The following is a 23,615-nucleotide window of genomic DNA, read 5'->3' as shown; positions in this document are numbered from 1 at the left end:
ATTTACAATCACCTTCACAGACTGGATGATCCATCTTGGTTTTATTATGAGGTTCCCACATTTACAGAGAACAGCTTTAGCCAAATTAATTAATTCCAACAGATATGAAGGGCAAAAACAACTGATTATAACAGAACATAAGGCATAGGAGCAGAATTAGGCTATTTGCCCCCTCAGGTCTTCACCGCTATTCCATCATGGCTGATTTATTATCCCTCTCAACTTTATTCTCTTGCCTTCTCCCCATAGTCTCTGACATCCTTACTAATCAAGAACCTATCAACCACCGCTTTAAATACACTCAGTGACTTGGCCTCCACAGTCGTCTGTGGCAATGAATTCCACAGACTCACCACCCTCTGACTAAACAAGTTCTTCTTCATCTCTGTTCTAAAGGGACGTCCTTCTATTCTGAACCTGTGTCCTCTGGTCTTAGGTTCCCCCACTACAGAGAACATCCTCTCCACATTAACTCTGTCTAGGCCTTTCAATATTCCACAGGTTTCAAAAAGATCCGCCTCCCTCATTTTTATTAACTCTAGTAAATACAGTCCAGAACCATCAAATGCTCCTCATATATTAACTCTTTCAATCCCAAGATCCTTCTCCTAAATCTCCTCTGAACCCTCTCCAATGCCAGAAATTCCTTTCTTAGAAAAGGGGCCCAAAATTGCTCTCAACACTGCAAGTGTGGTCTGACAAATGTGTTATAAGTCCTTACTTTTACATTCTAGTCCTCTTGAAATTAATGCTAAATGAAAGATATCATATTTAATAACATTCCACCTGTACAATTAAATTAGTCCAATACAGCTTACATTATTAGAATTTCCTGGAAAATGTTGAGAATTGTCCAAGTATATCCTGCCTAATGATGAATCTAACCTAATCAATTATTGCCTATTTAAACTGTTTTTGTTCATCAGTAAAGTGGTGAATCTGTCACGAGGAATGCTATCGGGTAACATTTTCCAATAATCGGCTCTCCAGTGTTCAACTTGCATTATGCCAGGACCACCCGGCTCTAGAACTCAACACATTCTTGAGTTAAATATGGGTCAGAGAGCTGAGATACAGATATAAAATGAGGGTGAATGCCTTCCATAGACATGACATCATTGATCCATACTAAAACTGAATATAATAGAAATGAAAAGGGAGTTTAACTGTAAAACCTATTTCCTCTTCTTAACACAAAGAAAGGATCAGAAGTCAACTCTTTGTTTTTCTGATCGTTCCCCTTCTTAAGGCTTTTGCTCCTCTTAAGCATAGAACTCAGCCCTTACCCTAATAATGGGGGTGAGCTGCCAGCATCTTCCTGGCTCCGCAAGTTGCCTGTGTTGTCTGCCGTGACCTTCTAAAATGTCCTGCAAAGGGGAGAACAGTAGAAGGGGTGAAATCTCATCCACCAATCACTAAGAGTACGGTACCATAGTGTCAAGAGTAAAATTCCTTCTGCTTCCAATAAAGAAATAAGTTGATTTTTCAGTGAAAGCTGTAGTTTAGACCCTATCTATCATGAGAAAACTGAGCAGGATAATCCTATTTCCTAAATCAGTCACTGAAAAGCACTTGATTAAAGTTGTTGTATTTGACTTTAATAATAGTTTACAAGTTCTGTGGCTTGGTGGTTCACCATTTTGTGCTGCTACCGCACAGCTGTACAGGCCTACGTTCAATCCTAAACTCGAGTGCTATCTGTGTAGAGCCTGTAAGTTCTTCATATGCCATGTGGGGTTCTGCTGGGTGCTCTGGTTTCCTTCTAAATCCTAAAAGTTCAACAAGCTATCTGGCTACTGATAATTAGCCTTTAGCTATGATTCAAAAATACCCATACAAATTTTAATCAGATATTTTAACAGTAAATTTCAGGTAAATACCATGAATCCATTAAATTGGGCCTTGCAGCATTCAATACACAAAATTGTGACAAAATTCTTTTCCTAACCCAATAACATTAACAGGGTTTGCAGATTCCCACGTGAATATTATGTTATACACTAATTCATTCTTCAGTCACAACCAAAGAGAAGAAATTATATCTGCAGCTGTCTGTATGGTTTTCTGCAAAAACACCAAAGTTGGGAGTCACTAAACTATCCCAAGCTTCTCATACATATCATTCTTCAATGTAGGTCTGTGCTAAATCTAAGGGTGGGGGGGGAATGTCGACTCAGACCATGAGAGGCCGGTGTCGGGCATTTTCATGCCTTACAAGGTGCAAATTGGAAGTCTGTGTAGGGTGCCACTCCCCACACAGACACTAGAGCAAAGTGTGGTTAAGTGCCTTGCTCAAGGACACAAACACGCTGCCACTGCTGAGGCTCAAACTAGCAACCTTCAGGTCACTAGACGAACACCTTAACCACTTAGCCACATGCCCAACACATAAATCTAAATCTGAAGTTAAAATCAATTTATCACTTCTTGACTAATTTTCACAAAAACCGTTTCCAAATAATTCATTTAGTTTGCAAAAACATTCCTTAAGTCACTAAAGAAAAAAAATTAATTCAGGAATGTGTGACTTAGTACACATGCATATAAAGAAGTATTTCAATTCTTTATTTTGTATAAGGTGGAAAAAGTCACCCAAATTCGCATACAAGAATCGTTGAAATTAAATTAATCAGTTAATAATCAATGATACCCAAATGCATAATTTATTGCTGTGTATATCCTGTAAAAAATATTCCCAAGCAAACTGTATTTGTTATTACATCATCTGGACAATCCACCTCACTAAAAATGAACCCAGTTTAACCAGTTGGATCAAATTTTAAAAATGCATTCCACATATTCTATATGTCAAGTAACATGACAAAATTTGCCAGTAAAACATGGTTAGCTACAAAACCAAAGTACATTTTCCATTCAGGAATACAGTTTCCAAGTCTTCAATCATCCCTTACTTTGAACTGCAGTTTGAACACCTAGAAAAGTAGTTGGCTAAGAGAGGAAATAAAGTTCAGTTCTGGCTATGTGTAATAAACCAGGGTAGGAGCTTTATAATGAAAAGAAACCATGACCTCAGCTCAGTGACACATTGATATTTGATCTCATGAATCTATGTTAAATGTTCACTGTCACTTCAGTTGTTGATAAGTTTTATAAGAATATACGGTAAATTTGGATGCAATATAATGAGATGGGAGGAAACAGGGACCTCAAGGGCAGTTTTGCCATGAGTGTGCTTGTCTGGTCTGTCACATTTCGAAAGCTTATTTCCCCAGTCACTGCCTACTAGACTGAGAAGCTGGTTGGAAATCAGAAAATAGCGCCAGGCAATAGACAAGGAGGGTAGGAGGAAATATCAGGAAGGGAGAGGACTGAGACATCAGGTAAGGAGAGCTCAAGGTGATTCAAGAGGGGACACCTCAGAGTTCAGGATAGAGAAAATATTGAAGGATGGTTAAAGAGATTGGGAAAGGATCAATGGAGAACATTAGTGCAGTGAGAGGGTGGTGATGGACTGTGGCAGATGTCAGAAAGGGTGGAGTCTCTGGGGATGTGTCCTTGATTGGATGGAGGGTCACATTGTTCCTCCTTCTACCCAAATGTCTCTTAAATGTTGCAATTGTACCCAGCTTGACCACCTCCTCTGCAGCCTATCTCAGGTGCCCACTACCCTCTGTGCAAAAAGGTTACCTCTCAAACCTCTTCTAAATCTCTCTCCTCTTACCTTGTGTTACCTTGTACCCTCTAGTTTTGGACTTCCTAACCCTGGGGGGAAAGACTATGACTGTTCTCCTTATCCATAGCTCTCATGATTTGATAAATTTCAGTGAGATTACCCCTTATTCCCCTATGCTCTGGTCTAATGAATAAAGATCCAGCATAGCCAACCTCTCCCTATAACAACCTTGTAAATCTCATCTGCACCCTCTCCAGCTTGACAATGTCTTTCCCATAACAGGGCGACCAAAATTGTACATCTATTCCACGTACACTCACCAACAACTTACTAATCTGCAACATAATGTTCCTACTTCTAAACTCAGTGCCCTGACTGATGAAAGCCAGCGTGTTAAATGACTGCTTCATCACCCTGTGTACTTGTACTTCCAGGTCTCTCTGTTGCACTTGTCAGTATCCTGACATTCAATGTATAGGTCCTATCCTGGTTTGAATGTTCAAAATGCATCACTTCACACTTGTCTAAGTTGAAGTCCATTTGCCATTCCTCAGCCCATCTCCCTAAATGATCAAGATTTCTTTGCATTGTAATCTGCTTCACTATCATCAAGCACCACCCCCTCCCCCCCAAAATTTAGTACCAAACGTTCAGTATCCACATGTTAATTTAGTATCAGATGTTCTATCCAGCAACACTAGCTTCCTTTAGCCGCAGGGATATCTGAGGAAAGGACTTAAGCCACACAGGCCTTATTAAAGTACTTAACCGAGTGACTTGTAAGCAGAAGAAAACCAGCAGCTGGCTGCCAGGGCTTCTCTAATGCGTCCCCAGCTCCAGCCTTCTGGTATAAATAACACTCTCACCCATCAGTCTGGTATAAGTAACACTCTCACCCATCAACCTTGGCAGTTGTCTGCTGATATTTAAGAGACCATCCACCAAATCAGAAGAATGCTTGCTGAAGATACAAGTAACATTACTACTTCTTCAAACAAGTTTACATTTGCTCCACACAATGAAAATCAGGTTTTGCTTATTATAGTTGGTCAGAAATAGAATGAAATTAGTAACTCCGGAGATCCTTGTAAACTTTCAAAGGGACCTGGTGTTGGCACAGAGTCCCAGGCCCAGGAAAAGTAGCAAACTTGTTACCGACTGTCTGAGTAAAAAGGTACAATACACATTACTGCACTCAGAATCAAGAGATTTAAACTAATAATCTTTATTTCCTAATGATGACTCAGAAAGTATTCATCTAAACCAGGGGTCCCCAACCTTTTTTGCACTGCGGACTGGTTTAATATTGACAATATTCTTGCGGACCGGGGTGGGGGGGGGGGGCGCGGTAGGGTGCCGGCAGACAAGAGTAGCAGTCAACAGGAATTCTGAAGATGCTGGAAATTCAAGCAACACACATCAAAGTTGCTGGTGAACGCAGCAGGCCAGGCAGCATCTCTAGGAAGAGGTACAGTCAACGTTTCAGGCCAAGACTCTTTGTCAGGACTCAGTCCTGACGAAGGGTCTCGGCCTGAAACGTCGACTGTACCTCTTCCTAGAAATGCTGCCTGGCCTGCTGCATTCAAGAGTAGCAGTCAAATACGTTGGATTTACCCCGAGAAAGACTACAATGACCAGGAGGCCATGCACAGGCACCAGTGCGCATGCGCGTACATTTAACATGCCGAATTCTCTAGAAATTGTTTTTGGCGATTCTGTCGGGGGGGGGGAGGTGGTGTTAATCACGACGGGAATATAGGTGATAAATTGCTAATACACTCAATTTTGTTTCTAAAAGGGTTTATCTAACGAATTTAATATTAAACGCACAGCGCATATTTTCCTCGCATGAATATAGTGATAAAGTCAATTATCAGGGGAGGACGGGGGAGCTTGAAGTAAGTGTTGAACGAACTTCCATTAGAAGTAGTAGAGGCAGGTTCGATATTATCATTCAACGAAAAATTGGATAGGTATATGGACAGGAAAGGAATGGTGGGTTATGGGCTGAGTGCAGGTCGGCGGGACTAGCTGAGAGTAGCGTTCGGCACGGACTAGAAGGGCAGAGATGGCCTGTTTCCATGCTGTAATTGTTCAATGGTTATATAAGTCAATAGCAAGGTAACGTTTTATGTAACGTTTGGATATTAAACACACAGCACATATTTTCCTCGTATGAACATATAAAATCATTGCAACACACCAATATCGCTGAATCGGTGGAAGCGCTGGGCTTGTTTTCCTGCAACAAGACGGTCCCATCGAAGGGTGACAGGAGACAGCGATACTTGAACGAGGTTCCTTATGTCCAGTCTATTCCGCAACTTAGTTTTCGTTACATTCATCGCAGAGATACGTTGGAAATGGAAGCAACGTTTTCTGTGCTTTCATGGCTATCTCAGGATATTTAGCTTTGACTTTGATCCAGAATGCCGGCAGAGATGTTACGTCAAACATGCTTTTCAGCCCGCGGTCATTGATCTCCTTCCCGCACTGACATGGATGACGCGCGGGTAATGACCTCGCGTGCGTTCAAGCTCAACAGTGCGTGACAGGGAATGAGGAAAGGTGCAGCTGACTCATATCACCAAATCATATCGTTTCCTCATGGCCCCGTAGTGCATGCTTTGCGGCCCGGTGGTTGGGGACCGCTGATCTAAACAATTCAAACAATTGGATTCCTTTTCCTAAAACTCTGCAAATCAAAATTGAGTAAGAACTTATCCTTTAGAGAAGGTAGTCCTGGGCTTGAAGCCTGTTCATTTAACAGTTATATTTCAGTATTAAATGAATGAACATTTCTGACAGAACTATGATTGCAGTGAAATCCAATTAAATCAGGCCCCTTCAATAACTCTTCAGTACAGAATCATGTTTGCAACAAGAATACAGTTTCTGCATAAAATGCACATGATATTGTGCCATTCCAAATTTACTACTCCTTTTAGTTTGTTATACAAGGAATCAGTCCACACTGTTCACAGGCCTCAACTGGGGGAGAGAGTGTGGGTGAGCTGTGGGTCAGGGTTTTGGAACCAAGTTAGGAAAGAGATCAGGGCTTCAGAGGCCAGAAGGGTGATCCGGTATTGGATTCAAGATTCAAGATTCAAGATTATTTAAGAAAGGAAATACAGTAGAGGAGGCCGTGGATAGACATGTCAGAATGGGAATGGGTTGTGGAATTAAAATGTGTGGCCACTGGGAGATCCTGCTTTCTCTGGCGGACAGGGCATAGGTGTTCAGCAAAGCGGTCTCCCAGACTGCATCGGGTCCCGCCAATATATAGAAGGCCACATCGGGAGCACCAGAACTGAAGATGAAGCCACACTCAGGTTGGAGGAACAACACCTTATATTCCATCTGGGTAGCCTCCAACCTGATGGCATGAACATCGACTTCTCTAACTTCCGCTAATGCCCCACCTCCCCCTCGTACCCCATCCGTTATTTATTTTTATACACACATTGTTTCTCTCACTCTCCTTTTTCTCCCTCTGTCCCTCTGACTATACCCCTTGCCCATCCTCTGGTTCCCCCCCCTTGTCTTTCTCCCCTGACCTCCTGCTCCATGATCCTCTCATATCCCCTTTGCCAATCACCTGTCCAGCTCTTGGTTCCATCCCTCCCCCTCCTGTCTTCTCCTATCATTTCGGATCTCCCCCTCCCCCTCCCACTTTCAAATCTCTTACTAACTCTTCCTTCAGTTAGTCCTGACGAAGGGTCTCGGCCTGAAATGTTGACTGTACCTCTTCCTAGAGATGCTGCCTGGCCTGCTGCGTTCACCAGCAACTTTGATGTGTGTTGCTTCAAGATTATTTAATGTCATTTCTTGTACACCCATCACTGGGTTGTACAACTTCATTATTTCCCGTCAGTCACCTCGTGTACAGCCCAGTGTCATTTTATGGTCATATAATCAATGTATAGAAACTATCTGATGTATTTATATTTATTTTTTTTATTATTATTGTGTTCTTTAACATGTTTTTTTGAGCTGCATCAGATCTGGAGTAACAATTGTTTTTTTCTTACTCTTGTGTACAGGAAATGGCATTAAATTATCTTGAATCTTGAATCCTGAATCCAATACCTGATCACTCTTCTGGCCTCTGAAGCCCTGATCCCTTTCCTAACTTGATTCCAAACCCCTGACCCACTGCTCACCCACACTCTCCCCTCCCTCCCCCAGTTGAACCACACCCCAAGCACATGTTGTCAGATGACTCTCTGCCAGTGCCCCCAACGCTGTTCCCAAACCTAGTTTCACACCTTGAGCCTCAGGTGCTACTGAGTTTTGTTGCTGTGACCATGATCAGGTAGCTGTTACCACACTGCACAAACATGCCCCCCTTCCAAAGCCACAATTAATTTCCAGGTTTTTGTGCCCTTGATTGTTCTGGCCAATGTGTAACTCTAACCCTACGTTTATTAATTTCTGGAGTGTCAGCATTTATTTATTGCCTTTCACTAGATGCCTTGTTCACAGTGATAGGGATCCACCTTCATGAACCATTTTGCTCCTTCTGATGAATTAACTCTCAACTTATTGCTGAGTAGGTAATTCTATTGCAAAGGAAACTTAATTATTCTTTCAAGTAAGGATGGTCTGTGGCTTGGAGGGATATCTTGGATGGTGACCTTGCTGCCTTTGTCCTTTTTTGGTAACAGAAATCATGGGATTGACAAATATTGCTGGAGAAGCCAGGGCAAGTAAACATTACGTGTTCTGTACACCACACCAAATGTGGCTATAGTGGTGGTGGGAGTCAATATTTAGGGTGATGGATGAAGGAGCAAGGCTTAAGCTGATTTTAAGCAGCTTATAAAGTGTAACTGGGCTTGGTTGATCAGACCCAAAAGACCTAAACTAGTTCAAGTGTCCAGGAAATGTGGTAATAAGCATACAAACTCAACAAAGTAACTTAAGTTTAATCATAAAACAGAAAGCACAAATAAACCACACTAAATACTACTGTATGTAGTAAGTTACAAAGATTTCCACAAAGATATCAGGCATAACAGTTCTTAGTCTCTGCTTGATTGTTGCTACCATCGGGGGATCTCTGATTTGCAACTCGTGACATCACCCGGGGACCATCCTTGTCACAACTCCTCAGTCAAGGTGAAGTCCCCAGAACCAAGCAAAAGGTGCCTCAATAAATAGGGATTCAATCTACAAGCACTGAGATATATATGGAAACTGATAGACTCTTTGGTCTTCTCATGCCACTAGTGCATGAGGCCAAAAAGAATTCAGCCGCTATTAGCAAACATTTAGCAACCCAACAGCATTTAACTTGACATGCTCTGAGGTCACAATGAGTTACAGTGTCATTTGGAATTGTTCAGATTTTCATCTAATATTTTTACAGAATTTTATACACCACAACACGTAAATCATTACAATTTAATAATATCACATTCATTACAACAAAGAAGGTAGACCACTAGCCCTTTCTTAGACTAGTTTGGGCAATAATGCTGGCCTTCCACATCCCCAGAATAGATATTTAAAAATGAAATGATGAACGTTGACAGAAAATCTCAATATCAGTTGAGTATATGACAGATTTCAATTCTGGGCCATGGTCGGATTGTAACCACAGTATCTGATTAGCAATAGTTAACCAAGTATCCTAATAACCACACTACAGCTGTATTTGTTTAGCACTAAAATGGTCGGAGATGAAATAGCAAATAACTACATCAAAACTGATATCAGAATGCGGTAAATTAGATGGCAACTTACGAAAAAAATAAAGTATGAACCTAAGTGTTAACAATAAAATATGACTTGAAGCAGAAAGAAAGCAATCTTGCTGTGATAATATTACATCATTGGGCTATGGCCCTTGGCTCTCATCATTCTGGGTGTCTGGCAATGATTTTGTTAAACATGAGTAGTTGTGTAATGTATTTTTCAATGATTACACAGACATTGATGAATGTAACGTAGCCACCTACTGCCATCATGGATGTGTCAACACACCTGGTTCCTATTACTGTCAGTGCAACATTGGTTTTCAGTTGGCAAGCAACAATCGCACATGCAGAGGTAAGCATCTGCTCTTACTTACAATTTAGATACCTTCCATTAAGATATAATTCATCAACCCAGTGATTTCAAAATAAGGAAACTTTTTGTTATCAGCTGTCAAAAAATATATAAAAAGCTTTAAATACAAAAGTATAATGAAAGAATATTTTGCTTTAATTCTCCACGTTGTCCCTCCATCACGTCAGCCCTATTGAATTATGATGCTTGTGTACCTTTATGATTCAGAACTTAACATGAGTTCGTTTAGGCCTGCATCCTTTTAAGTCTGATTCAACTCCAGTGGTTGGAAATCTTTCATTCTCCATAATGACATCATTAGACCTGGCAGATGCTGTACAGCTCCATGTGTAATTCTCTATTAGAGTCATTTTAACTTGCTATTTTATAGTGTGAGCAATACCCTATTGCAATATTTTCCTATTCACTGCTGCCAGGCTGGCCTAAGGCCCGGTTCATAGTAATTCTTGGTGTTCCAAAAAAATCCTCGTGCAGGCTTATAAAACAGCCTGCCTTTTATGTTATAATAAATATTGTAATAAAGAACCTTTTAGTTATCTTCTCTGGTGGTTTGGTGAGTAAACACACACCTGCTATGGCACTGAAACATACGGTTTGTTCTTGGCTGCGGTTTATCCCTGTTGTGTGTCAATACGATACTCAGAGTTACATCAGGACCTCTACAGTGGAAATCAGTTCATTAGCAATCAAACTTCTTGTTGGGGTTCACTGACACTTGTGCAAATACCATCTACGAGACGTTCGTGGTTTGGCTGTATCGCTCACAAAGTGAAATAGCCAACCTGGAATTAATTGCTTGGGATTTCCCAGGTGATACTTCTGCATAACCGCTATACCTTCAATGAATTTCAATTTTGTACCTGAACAGGAGTTGTACCTAAATTTTGCCATCATTCCTGCTAAGATATGGTGAGGTGCAGATAACACATAAAGTACTTACCATTTTTGAAGCTTGAACACAAAAGCAGCAGGTAATTGCCAATAGTCATGAAGCTGTACTTGAGGAAAGCAGAGCTGGAAGATCTTCCGATGAAAACATAGATAACAAAAAGTGATTTCTTGCCTGTTAATGAAAGATCTGGTCAGTCTCCAGATTTTGGCATTTCTGTTTGTAAACAATATTTTGGACTCAGTTACTGATTGCTGTCTGTTTTAGCTCAGTCGATATATTGGTTGGATAATGATAAGAAAACTTATTGAAACTGGAAATCTAATACAGGTTGAGTACCCCTTATCTAAAATTCCAAAATCCGAAAACCTCAGAAAGTGGAAAAATTTTTGAGCACTGACATAACATCACAAATGGAAAATTCCACAATGGGCTGGGAAGGTTCCCAGGCGACGTGCAGGTCTGTGCACATCACAGACAATTCTGAGAAGTGACCCCACATATGCAATGAACAGAAGTTAATGAAAAATAGGAAAACACTGCATAAAGTGAAAAATGAAGAACTCGATCATATTTTGAAAGAATGCATTCGTCAGTGTGGGAATAAACATATGCTGCTTAATGACTGATGCTGATATGAAACAAGCAAAAATCTATCATAATGAACTGAAAATTAAAGCTAATTGTGGATATTCACAGGCTGGTTGTAGAAATTTAAGAAAAGGCATGGCATTAAATTCTTAAAGATTTAAAATTTCTTAAGATGAAGCTCCTGCTGATCACGATGCAGCAGAGGAATTCAATGATGAGTTTAAAGGGATCATCACTGATGAAAATCTAACACCAGAACAAGTCTACAATGCTGATTGTTTTTACACCTTACATCAAACCTATAAAATTACAAATACAGTGCACTGCAGCCTTTTAATCAAAACACGGCATCATAAGTGGAGACTGAAAGCCTGCCGTTGTGTGTTGGTGTTCAACAGCTGATTCAGGTTTTCTCCCAATTCTGCTGTGCTTCTTTTGTTAGCCTGTACACATTATATTTTCATTAGATTAATTACATTTCATATTTTTTTACTGTTAAACACATAACAAGTGTCAGACAAAGACTGCTTACCGGTAGCACGTAAATTCAGAATCAGAGAATATGGCGATCCCAAGCTATCTCATTATTCCAAAATCTGAAATCCAAAACATCTCTGGCCCCAAACACTTTGGATAAGAGATACTCAGCCTGCATTATTAAGGACTAAAATATGACGCAACATTTCGGATAGAATGTGGTATGAATTGAGGATCATTATTCTGACTTTTGAACTAGATAAGGTTAATCAGAGTATCCCTCTCTGAACCTGTCTCTGGTTATACTCAGCATTTCTTGGAAAAGTAATAACTTCCAGTGATCTGGAGATAATCTAGAAAATAATCAAAGCCAATTGTCAAAATGTATTAAATTGAAAGGTAAATATTGATTTTTTTCCCTGTGTTTGACTATTTTATCAAAAAGTATCAGGCTCAAGAGAAAGTTATTTTTAAAAGATCTATTTTGAAATTGGACCATAAATATTTTTGAACCCACACTCCCAACTCTGTCCACCTTCCTCACGTTACTAGTCTCCTAACAAGAAGGGAGATGCAACTCAGAAGAAGAGCCTAGAATAATTAAGGCTGCGTGTGTAGCCCTGGTTACCACATTACAGGAAGTATGGGGATCACACAGAAGAGGTTTACTGGGATGTTGTCTGGCGTGGAGCTATAAGAATAAGGTAAATAAGTTGAGTTTGCTTTCTTTGAAGTAAAGAAGGCAGAGGAATGGCCTGACTGATGTGTACAAAATTATGAGAGACACACACCGGAAGAAATGTTCCTCCTTAGCTGAGATATGGCATTGGTTTAATAAAAGGGTGGGGGATTTTGATAAAGGGTTTTTTCCACCCAGAAGGTGGTTAAAAGTGGGAATGCAATATCAGTGTGTGGTATTGCCATGTCGTCTCACCACATTTAAGAAATATTTAGGTGAGGACTTGAAATACCATGGAATAGAGAGCTATGGGGCAGGGCTGGGAAATGGGAGTTGTGTAGATAGGGACTTGCAGCTGGCACAAACACAATTAGCTGACTGGTTTGTTTCTGTTCAGTTTGTATTACAGTGTCTTCTTTCATAAAATAGTTACAACTTTGACTAGAGCTACGCTGGAGCTATCCAGTTCTATGAAACAAATTGGGATACTGTCTTACACTGTTGTGAGGCTGTGTTCCTATGTCAAACGAGAGTTCCTCTTGATTTGAAAGTGCACCTGTTGTTTTCATAGGAACTTATGAACACTTAACAATTCTCCCTGTCAGTCATATGATCAAGACGTTTTAAATGAGTAGGTTATTCAATTAATCTTCTCCTAAATTGCAACAACACTAGCCTGTTTAAAGGATATTTATTATTGCACTTGGATGAAAAGATGGATACTGTAGAAAAAAACCCTTTTGAAAGAGTCACCTTGGAAAAATACCTTTGCAACATTTCACTAAAAACTCCGTGTTTGCCAACAATCTGTACTTTTCAGCATTCCATTATGTTATTTTGTAAGATTGTTTTGCTGAGATTTTGGTTGACGTTTACATTGTTTCTTCCCCTTGAGATATTAATGAGTGTGAAACAGGTTCTCCATGTGATCATCAGTGCTTTAATATTTTGGGTACATTCATCTGCCAGTGTGATCAAGGATATGAATTAAATCCAGACAAAGTTACGTGCAGAGGTAACTACAGAATATTCTTCCAAAATTTATGTAAATGATCTTAACTTAACTTTATGTGTCAAGTACTAATTATTTTGATTGTATTCTTTTACTATTTTCTTTTTAATTATTTAATGCTTTAATCTTCTATATCTTCGATGGTCTTCTGTTACTAATGTTTTAGATTCTTGTAGTTAGCAATGGCCTTAAAGCCTTCTGACTTAGGGAGTGGCAGATGGCTGCAGCAGAAGACATTGAAGTGTCATTTTGCACACTATTGTCTCAGGTTATTTGCTGCACCCTTCTTGCCACCTTTGCCATGATCATGACATAGGCACTTTCCATTCTGCTTTACCATTTATATTCATTGGCAGCAAATGGAAAAATTATTGATACGATCTTCTGTGAACATAGTGAAATGGTGTTTATTGGTAGCATTCACCACAAATAAATCACTTTGAATTTATTAATTTATTATTTTTGATATCCGTTCCTGCAGTTAACATTTGTGTATATTCTGATGTACGATTATTATAATGTCAAGGCGTCAATAATAGGAACAGTGTGTTTATTTTACCTTGGTCACAATATGAGGCACAACAAAATGATATGCAGTTAGATGCAATGAAGATTTAGTCCTTTGAACAATGCTTATAGAACTTTAGTGTGAATTTTACCACTTTTCACTTTTGTTTGTCCTGCTTACTTCATCACGTAAAATATTAAAGCAAAAGGAGCAAGATCATGCAAATCTATTCTGAAATGTTCACACAAAAGCTTTTTTTTTACTAATAGAGATTAAAATGAAGGTATATTCTCTTGCACTGCAGATGTTGATGAGTGTGCCTATTCAAGCTACATGTGTCAGTACCAATGTGTAAATGAACCAGGAAAATTCTCATGCATCTGTCCCAAGGGATACAAGCTTCTGGGTACCAGAATGTGCCAAGGTAGGGTTTTTCAAATGCTAGCTTCTTTTTTCTTTTAGAAGAAATACAACTGTTACTTTGGATGTTTAAAATCTATGATTATTTTTGTATAATCTTGCCTCTATAGTACTGTAATACCACAAAATATACAACCACAAGAGATTCTGCAGATGTTGGAAATCCAGAGCAACACACACAAAATGCTGGAGGAACTCACCAGGTCAGACAGTTGATGCTTTGGGCCAAAACTCTTCAGGACGTCCTGTGCGTTGCCCACAAAATTTTAGTACTCATACTGACACCACAAATCCAAATGAGAAACATCACAAATACATCATGTAATCATATGCAAACAGATAATCTTGTTGATGAGTTCTGATGCCTAGTTGACCTACTGCTAATTAGTACAGAGCAGGCAGATGCTGAATGCCTTTGGTCAGTCTTCTGTTGATGGTTTTTTGTTCCGTCTATTGTTCTTCATTTCTCATTTTAAACAAAGCTACGTTAAAGTACCACAATTATGATAATGAACTTACAGCAAAGAAGCATGCTCTTCTCTTCAAATGGTCCATGCTGGTGTTACGGTCCACATGAGCCTCCTGCTACCCTAACACTATATCCTGTTATTTCTTTCCTGCTCATACGTTTTTCTTATTTTTCTCCTAATGTCATTTGCCTGAACAACTAATACTGGTAGCAAATCAATCTCAACCACGGCTCAGGGCAAAGTAGGTTCTCTGAATACTGCACTGAATTTAATAATTGCTATCATTCAGGAACTGATGTTCCATCTCTTGCATTTGTCGTATTGCTTTTCATGCCTCTCACAGTGCATATCTCCTATTCGTTCATCAGATGCTGTAAACACAAGTAATATACCTTGCAAGTTTATAGAATTACTGTGATTTGTATCAGGCAAGGGGGTAACATTATCTAGATATGTTATCTTGATGAGAGGCATTGATCATGTGGATAGTCAGAGGCTTTTTCCCAGGGCTGAAATGGCTAGTACGAGAGGGCACAGTTTTAAGGTGCTTGGAAGTAGGTACAGAGGAGATGTCAGGGGTAAGTTTTTTTAAGCAGAGAATGGTGAGTGCGTGGAATGGGCTGCCAGCGACGGTGGTGGAGGCAGATACAATAGGGTCTTTTAAGAGACTCCTGGGTAGGTACATGGAGTTTAGAAAAATAGAGGGCTGTGGGTAACCCTAGGTAATTTCTAAGGTAAGGACATGTTCAGTACAACTTTGTGGGCCGAAGGGCCTGTATTATGCTGTAGGTTTTCTATGTTTCTATGTTTATGCATGGTTTTATGTTTTAATTTTTTCTTTTAAGCTGATAACTGCACAAGATAATTTGTCCATCCAAAATATTGGAGAAATTTTGACTTATTCTATTTATTTAGTGAGGTTTACATATTCAGTAAAATAACCAGAAGGAATAAGAAGGCAAATCAATTAGAGTGGATCAATTCAATAGCAAATCAGGTACATCAAGAGAAATAAAACAAGAGTTGAAAAACAGAACAAACAAAGGTAAATGAAGAAAGTTTTAAGAGAAATCTCAGGAGTTTAACATTTTTAACAGTTTTATGGAGAAAGGGAAAAAATGTCATTCCACTTCTGATTATTGTAAGCATGTTAATCAAACAGCTGAAATATTTATTTTTACTGTTCTTTGAATATCAAATAATAACATCAACCAACAATGTTGACTCTGTTCTTCCCCATAAATGTCACTTGGCCTTGCGAGTATTGTCAATATTTTGACTTTTTTATTGTACATTAATAGAAGCAGCCACACGGGGTTTAGTTTAATGCCCGGCCCAAAGGACAGCATGCCAGTGCCTTTATTACTGCTGACTCCTACCACTGACTACAAGCTGAACTGGAGTAGCCACATAAGGGCTGAGTTTGCTATACCAGATCAGAGGCAAGAAGTATATTATGCAAGCCATGAAGGAACCCGAAAGCCTTTCAATATCTACAAAGTTTGATAGAATACTCTCCACTTGCTCAGATGAGTATGGCTCTGAAGACTCTTGAGAAACACAATGCCATCCAGGACAAAGCAACCCCCTTAATTTGTAGTGTATTCACCAGCCTAAATATTAATTCCCTCCACCACATCGTACTGTGGCTACAGAACACATCATCTAGAATATGGAATGCAGTTATTGCCATTGTGTATTTGTGTTCTGGCTTGCTAAGTTGTAATAAAGTCAGGGTGAGGACATCAATATTACTCAAGGTACTTATCTCAAAATGATGGCTTTATTGTTTAGTGGAATTAAAATGTGTTGACTATTGCCATCTATGCACAATTGCCATCTCAGAACTAACCCTTGAACACTGCTATTAGAGCTTTTTAGAACATTGTAAATTGGGATTGATCATCCTTTTCCAGCTTGTTATTTTGGATGTTCCATTTCTATTTCACAGCGGGAGATAGAAAACGCATGTCAAATGGGCAACAGTTCGAGGGGATTTCAATACGCAGGGAAATTGGGAAAATCAGATTGGTGTTGATATTGGTTTCCTGAGAGAGAGAATGCCTACAAACTGGCTTTTTAGAGCACCTTGTGGTTGAGTCCACCAGGGGATCAGCTATTTCTTAAATGGGTTTTGTGTAAGGAACCAGATTTGATTATGGAGCATAAGGTAAAGGAACCCTTAGGAGACACTGATCATAATATGATACAATTCATCCTGCAGTTTGAGAGGGAGAAGATAAAGTCAGATTAATCAGTATTACATTAGTTGTAAGGAAACCACAGAGGCATGAGGGAGGAGCTGGTCAAACCTAATTCAAGGGGACACTAGCAAGGATGGCAATAGGGAAGCAATGGCTGGAGTTTCTGGGAGCAATTCAGAAAGCTCAGGATAGATACATCCCAAAGAAGAGGTATTCTAAAGGTAAGATGACACAACCATGGCTGACAAAGGAAGTCAAAGTCAACAGAAAAGCAAAAAGAGACCATCTAATAGACCAAAAATTAGTGGGGTTAGAGGATTGGAAAGCTTTTTAAAACCAACAGAAAGTAATAAAAAGCTATAAGGAGCAAAAAAATATGAAGGTAAGCTAGCCAGTAATATCAAAGAGGATACCAAAAGTTTTTGCAGATAGATAAGAAGCAAAAGAGAGGCGAGAGTAGATATTGGACCAATGGAAAATTATGCTGGAGAGGTAGTAATGGGGGACAAGGAAATCGCGGACAAACTGGATGATTATTTTGCATCAGTCTTCACTGTGAAAGACACTAACAGAATGCCGGAAATTCAAGAGTGTCAGGGGCAGAAGTGAGTGCAGTTGCTGTTACTAGGGAGAAGGTGCTTGGGAATCTGAAAGGTCTGAAGGTAGATAATTCACCTGGTCCAGTTGGATTATACACAAGGGTTCTGACAGAGGTAGTTGAAAAGATTGTGGAGGCATGAGTAATGATCTTTCCAGAATCACGAGATTCTGGAGGTCGAGAAAATTACAAATGTCACTCCACTCCTCAAGAAAGGAAATTATAGGCCAGTTAGCCTGACCTCAGTGGTTGGGAAAAGGTTGGAGTCAATTTGTTAAGGATGAGCTTTTGGGGTACTTGGAGACACACGATAAAATGAGCCACGGTCAGCATGGTTTTCATAAAGGAAAATCTTGCCTGACAAATCTGTTGGAATTATTTTAAAAAATAACAAGCAGGATAGACAGAGGAGAATCAGTGGATGTTGTGTACTTGGATCTTCAAAAGGCCTTTAATAAATTTGCCACACATGAGGCTGCTTAGAACCCATCATATTACAGGAAAGATGGTAGCATGGATAGAGCAATGGCAGACTGACAGGAGGCAAAGAGCGGGAATAAAAGGAGCCTTTTCTGATTGGCTGCCAGTAACTAGTGGTGTTTCTGCAGCGGTCGGCATTGGGACCACTTCTTTTCACATTGTATGTCAATGATTTGGATGATGGAACTGATATCTTTGTGGCAAAGTCTGCAGTTGATTCAAAGATGGGTGGAGGGGCAGGTAGAGTTGAGGAAGCCAGGGGCTGCAGAAGGACTTGGACAGATTAGGAGGATGGACAAAGAAATGGCAGATGAAATACAGTCTTTTCTAAAAAGGGAGAAAATTTAAAAATAAGAGGTGCAAAGGAACTTAGTAGTCCTCATGCAGGATTCCCTAAAGGCTAACTTGCAGGTTGCGTCAGTGGTGAGGAAGGCCAATGCAATGTTAGCTTTCTTTTTGAGAGGATTAGAATATGAAAACAAGGATGAAATGCATAGGCTTGACTAGGTGCTGGAGAGGCCTCACTAGGCGTATTGTGAGCAGTTTTGGGCCCTTTATCTATGAAAGGATGTGCTGACATCGGAGAGAGTTCAGAGGAGGTTCATGAGAATCCTTCTGGGAATGAAAGGGTTATTATATGAGGAGTGTTCTGAGCCTGTACTTGCTAAATTTTGAAGAGCGAGAGGGAATCTCATTGAAACCTATTGAATATTTACTATATTGGGGTTCGTTAGGACCAGAGAGCACAACCTCAGAATAGAGAGACACCCATTTAGAATGGAAATTAGCCAGAGGATGGTGAATCTGTGGAATTCTTGCCATAGGTGGCTGTACAGACCAGGTCATTGGGTGTATTTACGGCTGAGGTTGATAGATTCTTGATTGGTCGTGGCATGAAAGGTTACTGGGAAAAAGAAGGAGAATGGAGTGGAGAGGGAAATGGGTCAGCCATGATAAAAATGGTGGAGCAGACTTGTTGGGCCAAATGCCTTATGGTCTTATTTCCTTGCAACAGATATAAATGAATGTGAAACTGGAAATGTATGTGAGGAACAAGAGAAGTGCTGGAACTATAATGGTGGGTACAGATGTTATCCTCAAAATCCATGCCATGAGCCTTACACTCAAATGGCCGAAAAGTAAGTAAAAAAAAAACTCCTCAACTGTTGAAAATGATTTGTTCATTTCCTACATTGTAAAGGAGGTGAGAAGATGCATCTTAAATGCAGTGTACTGCAGATGCTGGAAGTCTGAAAAGAAGCAGAAAACACTGATGTATGATCATGCAGCAATGTAGAGAGAGAGTATTTCAGGAAACTGAACTTTCATCAGTGTTATAATAAACATTCACAAGCTACCAAACAAATACACTCAGTATCTCCTGTACTTAATACAGTGGCCACTGAGTGTTATTCATGATCATCCACTGCTGTAGCCCATCCACTTCAAGGTTTGACCTGCCATGCATTCAGAGATGCCCTTCTGCACACCACTGTTGTAATGCATGGTTATTTGAGTTACTGTTGCAGCACATGGTTATTTGAGTTACTGCCACCTTCCTGAGAGTTTGAACCAGTCTGGCCATTCTCCTCTGACCTCTCTCATTAACAAGGCATTTTCACCCACAGAACTGCTGCTCACTGGATTTTTTTTATTATTGCACCATTCTTTGTAAACCCTAGACACTGTTGTCATGGAAGTCCCAAGGAATCAGCAGTTTCAAAGATAATCAAACCATCCCGTCTGGGACCAACAATCATTCCATGGTCAAGGTCACTCATATCACATTTCTTCCCATTCTGATGTTTGATATGAAGATCAGCCGAACCCCTTGACCATGTCTGCATGCTTTTATTCATTGAGTTGCTGCCACATGATTAGCTGATAATATATTTGTATTAACGAGTAGGTGTACATGTGTTTCAAATAAAGCAGCCATTAAGTTTAGATTTACCTTAGAACTTAAAGAATTTGAATATTTGATGAGTTATGAACCAATTTTTGAAATGCCGGGAATATAACAGACAAGTGTTCATTATTTCATCTGTGAAACCTCCTCAGATCAGCAATACCTGCATTCATACATAAACAGCATGTTCATCTAGTGTTCAGTGTCTCTTTATGTAAAGAGTCTCATAGAATTATTGAATAGAATCATAAAATTCCACCCATTGTGTTTTAGCCAGGCAATCTTGGTTTTACACGTTAATGGTGATACTTCCCAGAGTTTGGAGAAGTTATTTCATAGCATGTTTCAACATTTTACATTGGAATGATACTTCTTGAAATTTTAAACATCTGTGTAGAATTAGTACACTTACATTTCATAAGCAAGAATGTATTGGCTTATAGATGTACATGAAATCAAAAGAACTAAATTAATTACTTGCCTATCTGAACCTGCTTCACAGAAACACATAAGCCCTATATTAGCCCAACATTTAACACAAATATACTGTATTCTGCTAAAAAAAAAACTGTATCATAGTTACTCATTGCTCTTCTTGAAACAATTTAAATTGGAATTTTTTCATCATGTCTACATTTAAAATTGAAGGTGTTCTGTCTTATCACACACCTCCCAAACCATTGCTAGCATATTCTCCCCTACTTGCTTCATTGATAATGACATCATTCTCTCAATCTTACTCCAACTCTTCCCAAGCCCATTATACCTTCTTCTTTTCTTCCTCCCACCAGTTTATAATTCCAAACTTCCCTTCATTTTTTCTGTCATTACCATAAGTTCATTTACGCTTTGCTCTTCATTTCCCTTTCTTACTCTTTTATGCAACCATGCCCCTTTGCAAACAAAATTGTTTCTGGTCTCAGTATTATTTCACCTTCTATATAACTATTTACTGCCCCTCTCCATTTTCTCTTTCCTTATCATACTTTACTGCCATCTGTAATTGATCACAATTACACTGCTACCAATGAATAGACATATCACCTCCCAGGTAGAAATTATTTTTCTCATATGATGCAGTATGTGATTAGATGTGGAAACCCATTCATGGGAGAGAGCTCTGGTCTAGTCCATTACTGACAGGACTCAGGCAGAAGAGTTCAGCCCTCACTCCTGCTGATTTTGTAAGCAAGATATACCTCCCTGTACCTGTACACAACAAAAGAAGAAAATGCTGGAAACACTCAGCAGGTCAGGCAGTGTCTGTGAACAGGAGAACAAAGTCTGATGAATTCTGTTTCTCTCTGCACAGTCTCTGCCTGACCTGCTGAATATTCTCGCATCTGCACCTTCACTTTGATTTTCTATCTGTATACAGTGTATTGATACAGTATATATCAGTACATTCCCTGAAGACACTGAAAGACACACGTCCACCTTTCCTGACATTTAAGAAAGGCCCGCCTCAAGTTCAAATCTTCATCTTCATTTAGACAGAGTATATTTCAGGACCAAATAAAGATACAATGTGTAATAATTAGATTTACAGCATCGCAGGACATACAAGAATCTTGTATGCTTATAATGGAAATATTGCTGTCCTTGTTTTCTTTATAGTCGGTGTGTTTGTTTGGCAACAAATGCAGCCTGCCGTGACCTGCCTTATTCCTACGTGTACAAATACATGAACATTCGATCAGATAGATCTGTTCCCTCTGATATCTTCCAAATTCAAGCAACAAACATTTACCCCAATACTTACAACACCTTCCAAATCAGTTCTGGGAATGAAGGAGAATTCTACCTGAGGGTGAGTAATGCATTAATGTTTTTCATTAGTTGAATAAAAAGGTAGTCCTGAGAAATCTGAATAATTACCAACACGCTCCCAATAGGATTCCATGCAATTATGATAATTTTTTTCAGGCTTGAGAATAGGTCCTATAATATCAATGGAAAGCATCTCTAGCAAGTAGGGAATTAATTCAAAGTGCAATAAGTCTCTCTGAAATCAAACGTTATTTAAATTCTGCTCAGTAGTATCTACTTACATCTCTTTATGACGCCTCTACCTCCATACTACAGTTGAGAATGCCTTTGGACATTATAGAGGTATACCAGTACACCTCAAAGAATCTGTGCTGTGCCCAATGCTCCACCTATGCTCTGTCCCTTCATAATGTGACTGCCACTCCTGACACTCTTCAGAAGTGCTGCAACAGGAGAAGAAACTGAACAAAGGTTCTTATTGCCCATTCAGCTCTCTATGACAAGGACAACTTAACTCTCACTCAAGAAAGAAAATGCAAAGCCACAGCTATGTTGCTAAACTTACCATATTATTTATTTAACTGATTATCTTGTGCTCCCACAGCAAACAAGTAATGTGAGTGCAATGCTCGTTTTAGTGAAGCCATTGACAGGACCAAAGGAGTACATTGTGGATCTGGAGATGCTTACAGTCAATAGTATAATGAACTACCGGACTGTGTCTGTACTGCAGTTGACAATAATAGTGGGGCCTCATCCATTTTAATTTGTGCAGCAAAGATTAAGTACAGCCATAATAAAGCATTTCTTACCACAGCATTTAACATTCTGGTCTGATTATGTAAGTTGCTTTATGAATCAATTTAACTTTCATTTTTGTACTTGTTATGTGTTTTTGTACAAAGTGCCTTCAGTAATGAACTTACTAAAGTAAATATACATTAGAAATTAATATTTAAAGCTACATAAAGCTCTATAATGTTTGCTATTCAGCCCAAATTAAGCACTTATTACCATGATGTACAAAGTTGTTTTTATCAAATAAAATGTACTTCCTATATTAAATTGTTGCCTTTGAAATATTTTTAAAATTGTTGATAGTAATCACAATATAAACCAATATCAACCACATCAGTTTTCATTAAAAATTATGAGAAATTACTAATTTTGTTGTAAAATAATTGCTTGCACTGACTCAAATGCTGTGAAATTCAAGCCAAAGATTTTAGCATTCTGTTTGTAATGATCAAATGTCTCTTAGCAGAAATTGTGATGTTGTCTCCATAATCAATGTTTCTTGACATTTAGAAACTCATTATAAATATTAGGCTGGTTGAACATGAATCCCACAACATCAGTGACCTATACTGCCAGATCTATTGGTATAGCCAGGTTCAGAAGGAAGTAATAAATTATGTATGCTACCAACAGTTTCAATGCCATCGGGGGACTATTTGCAAGGAATGTAAAAGGGACTAAAATGCCACTGAAAAGCCATTACCAATGAAGATCTACAAATAGATTTATTTACACAGTCAACAATTTATCCCTGCTACAATGGTCAAATTCTGAAGGTGTCAGCATTGCATAAGAACACCCAGGTGTGGCCCAGGTTCTGTCACCCTGTAGGTGCTCAATTCCACTAAATTAGGTTTGATATGCCATTCTTCCCAATGTCCTGACCACCAGGTAGAAAGGATGCAGAAGTCAAAGGAATTCCAGAATGGAAAGCCATTTATAGGTGAATGTGTTGTAGTCAGGGATGCACAAAGTAACAAATGCCAGTATTATGCTGGGAATCCATTCCCCCCTCCCTCTGTCAGTCAGACCCAGCAATTAAATCACCACAATGATTTAAATGGGTATTCTTGGCCCTAAAGATTAGATCAGAAATGGTAA

The 23,615-nt window shown here is 39.2% G+C and overlaps 1 protein-coding gene across 2 annotated transcripts in view; it reads left to right on the top strand.

Annotated features, from left to right (window-relative positions):
- The window catches only part of LOC140202203 (EGF-containing fibulin-like extracellular matrix protein 1), a 107,622-nt gene extending 84,866 nt beyond the window's left edge, over positions 1–22,756 (top strand). The window contains exons 6-11 of one of the 2 annotated variants that reach the window (XM_072267066.1): positions 9,569–9,688; positions 13,241–13,360; positions 14,170–14,289; positions 19,053–19,176; positions 21,564–21,756; positions 22,321–22,754. In XM_072267066.1, the coding sequence (XP_072123167.1) occupies positions 9,569–9,688; positions 13,241–13,360; positions 14,170–14,289; positions 19,053–19,176; positions 21,564–21,756; positions 22,321–22,482 (839 nt within the window). In that variant the 3' untranslated portion in view covers positions 22,483–22,754. Of the gene's footprint in view, positions 1–9,568; positions 9,689–13,240; positions 13,361–14,169; positions 14,290–19,052; positions 19,177–21,563; positions 21,757–22,320 lie in introns of both variants that reach the window. The other variant, XM_072267067.1, reaches the window with a different exon arrangement.
- Positions 22,757–23,615: the final 859 nt, after the last annotated feature.

Source organism: Mobula birostris, chromosome 8 (assembly GCF_030028105.1).
Source record: "Mobula birostris isolate sMobBir1 chromosome 8, sMobBir1.hap1, whole genome shotgun sequence".
Taxonomy (NCBI): domain Eukaryota; kingdom Metazoa; phylum Chordata; class Chondrichthyes; order Myliobatiformes; family Myliobatidae; genus Mobula; species Mobula birostris.
This window is presented reverse-complemented; position numbering and strand designations above follow the sequence as displayed.